Source organism: Sinocyclocheilus rhinocerous, unplaced genomic scaffold (genome assembly GCF_001515625.1).
Source record: "Sinocyclocheilus rhinocerous isolate Xijiao unplaced genomic scaffold, SAMN03320098_v1.1 scaffold2468, whole genome shotgun sequence".
Lineage (NCBI taxonomy): Eukaryota > Metazoa > Chordata > Actinopteri > Cypriniformes > Cyprinidae > Sinocyclocheilus > Sinocyclocheilus rhinocerous.
Window position 1 is genome coordinate 190,621 of NW_015655382.1, and position 9,822 is coordinate 200,442.

Genomic DNA, 9,822 nt, shown 5'->3' on the forward strand with positions numbered 1-9,822 from the left:
TCCTTTCCTGCTTTTCTTTTGCTTATAGCATGTTCTTGTTTTCGTAATTGGCGGATTGAAACCATTGCCTCAAAGGATGAAAAGACACGAATTGATCAAAAGTGAACGTAAACGCTTTTTCTCACACTCGAGAATTACTTGACCTTGAATTGAAGAGACACAACAATCAGTTATATACAATCAGGACATACAGCAGCATTTATTGTGGGCTCGACCCTATTTGTTACGACACAAGGCCTTTAACAGTTGGGCTCATATGCGTATGAGAGGCTCTCTTCCTTTTGGTTACATTATACATACGTTTCTTCATAGCACTTAGTCGTGTGGCTGGCTGACTGGTTTAAAAAATTGCTCCACATTAAAAACAAATATTCAATCATGGCCCGCATCGCAACCGATTACGGCGAGAGTCCAGGCGAGTCTCGTCAAGATGATTAGTTGCATCACTTATATGCACGGGACGGCCCCTTCTGCATATGCATATGGTCTGCGCGTGCGACGCCCACTAAAACTGCCATTTCATTCCTTTCAAATTCACCTTGAGTAATGGGCTGGATAATACCAGCTGCCAATCAAAATGAATTAGTGCATGTGTCTGATTCTGCTCTTTGATTGGCCATGTCATGTTTCATACGGTTTTTGACCGAGAAAAGCTAAGCTACGAAAAAAGGACACATGATAGAGTGTCAAAATTAAATTAATAATTTTTAAGTACACCTTTTATTTTAATATGATTTAAAATTAATTTTAATTATTTAATCAATGGAGAAAATATGGAGTATCAAAGTAAATATGGAATGTAAATTTACTTTAGAAAATAATAAAAATAATAATGTTTATAATATATAATACCAATATAAATATGGAGTACCAATATACTAAAGTAAATTGGGAGTATAAATGAAGTATTAATTTCAATAACTATTTTAATTAGTTAACTAAATATGGAGTATCAATACAGTAAAGTAAATATGGAGTATTCATTTCATTAAATTAATGAAAGTATTAATTTAATTTATTTTGAGTATCAATATTGTAAATACAGAGTATAAATAAACCTAAAATGAACAAACATACTAATTTAATTTTAAATACTTTTATTTTATTTATTATTTAATTAAATATGGAGTATCAATATAATAAAGTCGATATGTATTACATTTAATACTTTATTAATTTAATTTAATTTAAATACTTTTATTTTAATTATTAAATTAAATACAGAGTGCCTATACATTATAGGTTGGCCAGCTGTGTAATAATAATATGATTTTACATATTTTTCACAAAATAACTTCCTTCATTCGCTCCCTTCTCTCTTCGCGAAATCTCTCACTTGTGTGAACTCCCTTTGAGATTACTACGATTAAGTCTTGAAATGCTGGGGTCAGAGAAGGCGATTGGATCCCGTCGTTTTTCTGTGTCTGGAGAACGTTACAACCCCAGAACAGGCCTGTCATCTTAGAGTTCACCCTCTTTGCCAATCACTACTTTTGCTCTCGGCATAATTTAGCACAGATTTTTAAAGCTCTGCTTTATATAAACACATTGGCATTTGAAAATACACACACGTATATGCACAAACCCAAATATACAAGTACATCATCTGAGCTGGCCAATCAACCTTTACAAGGATGCTTCGTTTTTTTTGGGGTTGATCAATAAATAAGCCAACGACTCACTTGTTTTGTTGTAACTCTGGGAGATGTTGTCGCTGTGGGTCGATGAGCTGCTGGAGTAGGTGACTGTTTGCCCATCCAAAACACCTGGTACTGGAGAGCTGCCCGGCCGAGAACTGCCCACTGAACTGGAGGGCCTGGAACTGGCACAGTTCTGACAAAAAAGGACAATGCATTCTACTATCAATATAGTGTGGGGTACAGTCTGAGATCATTAATGAAAATATTTCTGTTTTGCATTTTTCTATTTACTATATCATATATACTGTCAAATAGATATTTTTGTGCATTAGATTTGGTATGGATATGAAGAAATATGGAGGAAAAACAACAAAAACTAATGTTAAATATAAAAACGTCATATTTGAGACCCAGGTAGTTATGCATTACATGATAAATGACCAAAAAGTACACAGTCATGTATGGAGGTACCACAAAATAAAAATCCACAGAAGTCTCACAGGAATGTAAACTAGATCTGACATAAAAACCCACAACTTTACCCCTCGTATCACAGAATGACATATAATGGGCTTTGACATGCAGCCCTGGTTAAGATGGCGTCTGAAGACGTTTATTTCTTTTCAGAAAGAAGTAAATGCATAACCTAGCACTATATCAACATTTAAAATCATAAGAGTGCACATTTTACAACAGGAAATTCACATATATGTAGTATACATCTCTCTCTTTTCAGTCTTATATCTTGTCAAAACTTGAATTAGGATCAAAAAAATTAATCTGCTTCCAATTTATATCTATATTTCAGGGCTGTCAGTGATCTAGACACTGCTAGTATCGCAGCACGTTCATTTTTCATTTGGCCGGTGCAACTGACAGCTTTATTTTTCTCAAGCAATCTGCCACAGTATGTACAAGTGTGAGGTCACACGGGTCAGGCGACAGTTGGTATGAAGCGCCCTGGCAGCACTGGTCTGGCTCATGAATAAACAAGAACGGCAAGAACGGAAACTATAGAGAGAAGGAGAGAGATGTTTAATAAGCCGCTACATATATTCAGCAAATGGGACTTTAATATCATGCTGTATATTCATTATCTGCCATTTACAGTAACTACATTCATGGAGACTGGAGTAGTACAAAATCCTTGAGAAATCATCTGTATAATTACTTGACTCAATGCATCATCATTTAAATTCACTGAATAACAGTCTAGAGAAAATAGATACAGATCATAATTACAAGCCTGATTTAAAACTAAAGTGTACTATCCTTACCACTAGCTTAAAAAATATGAATTGAGAGAGAAAAAAAGACGAAATTTGTTGAGACAGACTCATTGATAGATACATAGGCAGAAAGACAGACAGACAGAACGATAGACAGATTAACTGAGATAGATTAATTAAGATAGGCAGACAGAATGGTAAAGACAAGTAGACAAGTAGACAGACAGACAAGCAGGCAGACAGACAGTCAAAACAACAGACAAGCAGACAGACAGAACGGCAAACAGACAAAACAGCAGACATACAGACAGACAGACAAAACAACAGACAAGCAGACAGACAGAAAAAACAACAGACAAGCAGACAGACAGTCAAAACAACAGACAAGCAGACAGACAGAACGGCAAACAGACAGACCAACAGACAAGCAGACACAGACAAAACAACAGACAAGCAGACAGACAGTCAAAACAACAGACAACCAGACAGACAGAACGGTAAACAGACAGACCACCAGACAAGCAGACAGACAGACAAGCAGACAGACCGAATGGAAAACAGACAGAACGGAAAACAGACAGAACAGCAGACAAGCAGACAGTCATACAAAACAACAGAAAAGCATACAGACAAAACAACAGACAGACCAACAGACAAGCAGACAGAGGGACAAAACAACAGACAAGCAGACAGACAGAACGGCAAACAGACAGACCAACAGATAAGCAGACAGACAAGCAGACAGACAGACAAAACAGACAAGCAAGCAGACAGAATGGCAAACAGACAGAACAGCAGACAAGCAGACAGACAGTCAAAACAACAGACAAGCAGACAGACAGAACGGCAAACAGACAGACCAACAGACAAGCAGACAGACAGACAAAACAACAGACAAGCAGACAGACAGTCAAAACAACAGACAAGCAGACAGACAGAACGGTAAACAGACAGACCACCAGACAAGCAGACAGACAGACAAGCAGACAGACCGAATGGAAAACAGACAGAACAGCAGACAGACAGAACGGAAAACAGACAGAACAGCAGACAAGCAGACAGACATACAAAACAACAGAAAAGCATACAGACAAAACAACAGACAGACCAACAGACAAACAGACAGAGGGACAAAACAACAGACAAGCAGACAGACAGAACGGCAAACAGACAGACCAACAGATAAGCAGACAGACAAGCAGACAGACAGACAAAACAGACAAGCAAGCAGACAGAATGGCAAACAGACAGAACAGCAGACAAGCAGACAGACAGACAAAACAACGGACAAGCAGACAGACAGACAAAACAACATACAGACCAACAGACAAGCAGACAGACAGAACAACAGACAAGCAAACTGACAAACAGAAAAAATGACAAACTGACAGAACAAGACAGACATGCAGACAGACAGAATGGCAAATAGACAGGACAACACACAAGCAAGCAGACAGACAGAACAACAGACAGACAGAATGGCAAACAGAGAACAACATACAGTAGGTGGATGCCTGGTCACAGTGTTGCTAGAGTGTTCAGAGTGGTTACTAGGCTGTTGCTAGGTGGTTGCTAGGCCAGTGTAAGGTGCTCTATGGGCGGCTGCTAGAGCATTCTAAGTGGTTGCTATGGTGGTCTGGGATGGGTAGACAGTTACAAAAATAAACATCAGTTTACTCTACGATGAGTTAGAAAATCGTAAGGGTTCCCCTCAGGTAAAAACCCATCTATCTACAGCACGTCCTGTACGTTATCAATACTATATTGGAAGTCAGTACATTCCCTGACCACTGCTCTCATCCAATAAAGAAGAGTACATTTTCCTATCCCATTCTGGACCCCGTCCAGCACCGAAGCTATTCAGCGAGATACAGTATATCACCTCTAGATTTATGACGCAAAATGGCATTAGCTAAAAAACCATCCACCTCACGCGGCCAGCGAATCTCATCGAGTGGACTTCGAAAATTGGAAAATTGCCCAGAGAGCGCTCAAGGGTCCCACTGCTAATACGACCCGCCACGATTTATCAGCTGCTACCTGGCACTCGCGTTTGGGGCCGCAGTCGTTTTTTACAAGTCTCAGTCTTAACAGTGTCGGGCCTGTCAGGGGGGTCAAAGGGAAGAGGGAGGGGGCCATATTCTAAAATCAATCCACCTTTAGAAATTGTCTCATTCCATTCTCAATGACCTGGTGGCACGGCAAGGGCCGAGCGGGACAAACTGCCGTAGGCCATAAACCGTGACAAGCCCGGAGGAGAGTTAATGTGGCCATTCATAGAGGAACCGCTGGAGGTGAGGTGCTTTGCTGAAGGGGGGGTGTCTATTAACTACTTTTAAACCGCTTTGGTGAAGCTAAGTGATCTCCGTCAACAGCAGCCTCGCGTATAAATACTGGCCTGACAGTTTAATGTGAAGGGACGAGCTTCCACAGGATTAGAAACATGTAACCCAGGGCTGCTGCTTGACATTGGCTGGATTGAGGTGGCCTGAGTGGGTGTGTGAAATGGGACCAGGGGCAAAACATGCACTGCGTTATGAAATTTGCACGATATAAAGAGTAGAGGCCTCCAGTAGTTGAGAAAACATGCAAACATTCAAGAACTTACGGAGAAATTTAAGGCTTTTCTTCTTTCTTTGATTCTGTTGACTGTGTTTCGAACCTGTGGATAACAAGGCGGGGGTACATGGTTAAAATGTCATGACTCAGTACTAAACACTTCATACAAAACACTTTGTGCTCGCATGAGTCTTAGCCCCAGGAAGGTGAAATTCAATCCGGACTGGGAATAAAGAAAGCAAACAGCCGGCATTGCATAAAAGTCAATGAGTGCCGGTAAGCAAAATGTTCCAGTTTTTCACACGTAATGGGTCCTGCAAGTGACACGTAGAGTCGGCAAAGTAAGGAGAGCGTCTTAACCTCTCATCCGTCACATCATACAGGGGGCTGCGGGAATAAAGCAATAAAGGAAACGACCACCCTTGCAGAACAAATTACATTTAGACTGTGTGAGAAAACGGGGATGTTGGGTGATACATGTTGAATGACATACACAGTACTATAAACTCATGCTGTTTTATTTTAGTGGCGTGAGCCGACAACTCGTAAATATGCATCAAATTTAAAGCCTTTATTTCTAGCAGTAAGTTTATTATGTCACAGCAATGCCAATTTGCTAAGCCTGAAATGTCATTTTTTTATGACAAAAAATATATAAAAGAAAAATTCACTGCTGAAAATTATATTAATTTGTTATTTAAAAAAATTCAATAAATATATATATATATATTACATTAAACTATGTACATGTAGGAATGTCGTACATTAAATTTGAATATATTTAAATTCTGAGAAGAAGTTTTCTAAAAGAAACATTGCTAATTTATTACATTAACATGCAATATGCTAAATTTATGAATAAAGTTATATAAACATTATTCATACACTTTGCATTTTTTACAGTAATAACAATATACCTAAACTTTCTACATTATAAATATAACTATTACATTATTCAAATATTATATATTCATATTTACATTTTAACAAAAATTATATAAAATGTTACATGTAAAATATACATTACACTATATTACACTTTTTTTTTGCAACTATAAATAATTTTGTGTGTGTGTGTGTGTGTTTATATCTATATTTTCTGTATGTCAGTATTCCCCACATCATACAATCCAATCCAGTTGTTTCCTGGCCTGCTAGTTATTATTCTCCAGCCTGGCTGTGAGTGAACACAAAAAAACCCGCCTGCATTTCCCAGCACGAGCATGGCACAAGCTCCAACCCTTCACTGGTGAATATGCATTAGCTCTTATGACTTCTGTGCATGCTAAGTGAAATGTTGAGTCTATTGTATTGTATTGTTTTTTTGAGAGTTGTGTTAAGTGCTTTTAGTATATTGGTCTTGTTATAATGTGTTGTTGACAATAAATTAAAGTAACAGTAACAAAATTATTTGTACATTACATTCGAATATTATTTAAAAATTACATATTTATATATACATTAATTATAATATTAAAAAATAATTTATTATTTAATATAATATATTATATATTTTTTATGTTTATAGAGAAACATTCTAAAAGAAACATTACAAATTAATTTTATTAAAATGTATTGACATAAAAATGCTATACACACACAAATGTATATATATATATATATATATATACACACACACAGCACACTAGTATGTTCTGAACAAACACCATCAGCGTGACGACAGAGTTAATGAAGAGAATAGAAAAGCTCTGACAGCTCGGAGTCAACAGTAATGCGTCCGATTTGCAAACAGACACTCTTTTCTACCTCTCCCACACTTTGAGTGCACTGTACCTTTAATGAATGGAACTGGAAAATCAAATCAATTTATTCCAGGTAAAAATCACAGAAAGCTACTAGAAAAAGAGCATTTCCAGCATCGAAAGGAACTGGTTTAAAGTTGCTGTTCTTAAAAGCAGTTTAGCTGTTTTCCTCTCAAGGTTTTAAAGTGATGTAGCCCTAATGTTCAATATAAAAATACATTAGATACTATTTCCATATGAAAGCAATGCAAATGGACACATTTGCCAAAGGAAAAAAAAGGTCATAAAAACAAGGATGACCATTATTAAGTAAAAACAGACTAAATTATATAACGATTTTTTTATGCTCAGTTTTAATATGTTCTTGGGGTGAAATGATCTACTGTATATAAAAGAAAAAATTAAAAAGGGAAATTATCATCAAGTGAATTGCAATTATCTGCTACTCTAAGCAAGAGATCACAATATAGGCATTATTAATATTTCACTATTACAAGTATTCTCATGTTCAACAAGTAACTATACATAATTTCGCATCAGATAAAGCTAACAAACAGATTTATATGGTATCTAAAGTATTTGACTGCAAAATATTCCCATGTCTTAACTAATGGCTGGTGCACATTGGGAATAAATGGCATGCTATGTGAATCTGATCTCTCTCTCTCTCAAATGGCTGGTTTTACATATTCTCACTCGCACGTTTCCTTTGAGATCATCAACTGTACAGATGAGCGAAACAGATTTTATAGTCCCGGTAGAATTGAAATATTCGGTGACTTTTTTTTTTGTCTCTGTATACTAACACTTTGATCATTCTCCTCAATTATTCTATTAAACGAGAATTTGTGGTGTCAGACGGTGAAACTTAATCAGCTGTTGTTTCCTGTCACATTTGACGACACAAAAGGAACAAGGTGGATTTGCGAAAAAAAGAAAAACAACGATTATTACATTCGATATTTAACAAAACCCCCTTTTGAAAAAAAGTGTAAAGCAGACACGAGCTGCTCACAAATTGTGAAGACCTCTGGGTCAAGGAGAGCCGGGGGTTGGAAAATAGATTCCGACGTACTAAAAAAGCCTGTTAAGCAAGAATGCGGCGATGATTTATTTTACAATGCGGAGAGGGTCACCGGCGAGTCTCTGCTGTGTCAATACAGGGCTCGGTCTCAGGGCCATCTCCTTACACCTCTTTTGTAGACACTGAAAAGGTAGAAGCAAAGGTAGAGAAAAGGCAGGGGAGCTCCATCTATACTCAGGGGTGGAGATGAAGAAGAGAGAGGAGGAAATTAAGCACTTAAGACTGCACTTATCCATGCACTCAAATTTGGTCTGTTATTTTTGATATATTACTCTGACATTTAAAATTATAATTCTTAAAATAATGTTAATTAATTAAATGAATATTATTGTTTATTTAATATTTAATTTATTAATTTGTTTAGTAATAAATAAATAAATAAATGATCATGCTTAAAGGAATTTTTCTACAATCAGAACAATTCAAGCTTGATGTACCACCTTTATGTTTTTCCAAGTCCACAATCAGTGCAGCCCACCTGCTACAACAGGCAACACAAACTACACCTGATGAGAGCTGAGAGTACAAAACAAGTGACAAGTTGTTCACATAGAACCCATTATGGCATTCAAAAAAATTGTAAACTGCTAAATGTATTATTATTATTATTATTATTATTATTAAAACTAATATTTATAATACATTTATTTAAACAAATATTATTTATTTATTTATTTTAACATGCAGTATTGTTATTGTTAATTAGGGCTGGGCGGTATATCGAGTTTGTACGATATACTGATATTTTCTTTATAAGCGATTTGATATGAGGCAATACCGTTTATATCGATATACAGTAGTTTGATATGAGCGCATCTGAAAATATAGCGGAGGACACAGACTGAGCTGCTGCGGAGAAAGTGCATAATCCAATTTGTTCTAAACATGTGACAAGCTTCATATTAAGGCCTTTAAAAACTGGTAAGACATAGTTTATAGTTTCGTTTGGCATATTAGTTTAAGCGGCTCGGCCCTTCATATGCTCTGACAGAAAGGCTGTGTGTGCCGCTGACAGAGACACTAGGCCACTCACGCTGTTTAATGTGTTTGAGATGTGCTGTCTTCCTGAATGCATAACTTACATTTCACAGGTATATTCTCCATCTGTAAATGTTAGAAAGCCATGGAAATATTTCCATTTTTCTGTCAGAAGTGCATCAGCCTTCTGCTTTGGGATTCTCCGCTAAACTTCTCCGCTAAACTTCAGTGAACGAGCGCCGCCGCGCGCATGCGTTGCACTGAGTGTAAAGTGACAGTAATGGGGTAATCAAAATAGCCTAACACAACTCTGTGCTTTTGCTCTCATCTATTTTCATTTTCAGTTTAGTGAATTTAACTTCCGCTTTAAAAGCCTTATTTTTGTTTTTAGATTGCAATGTTACAATGTTAGAATGAAATGTGATTTTAACCCGTTTTTGCACATAATATAAAGGCTTACATGGTTACATTCACTTTATTTGTTTTCATAGCATTTAATATGTATTGTTTTGTTGGACAACATTGGGAGGTAAGTGAAATATATATATATTAAATACAGATTTTTTAAA

General features: G+C 36.7%; 1 protein-coding gene across 1 annotated transcript in view; it reads right to left on the minus strand.

Annotated features, from left to right (window-relative positions):
• LOC107717996 (adhesion G protein-coupled receptor L3-like) overlaps positions 1-9,822 on the minus strand; it is a 76,514-nt gene that overhangs the window by 36,793 nt on the left and 29,899 nt on the right. The window contains exons 4-5 of the mRNA XM_016524909.1: positions 5,478-5,531; positions 1,683-1,833 (exon numbers count right to left, since the gene is read on the minus strand). Of these exons, the coding sequence (XP_016380395.1) occupies positions 1,683-1,833; positions 5,478-5,531 (205 nt within the window). The remainder of the gene's footprint in view (positions 1-1,682; positions 1,834-5,477; positions 5,532-9,822) is intronic.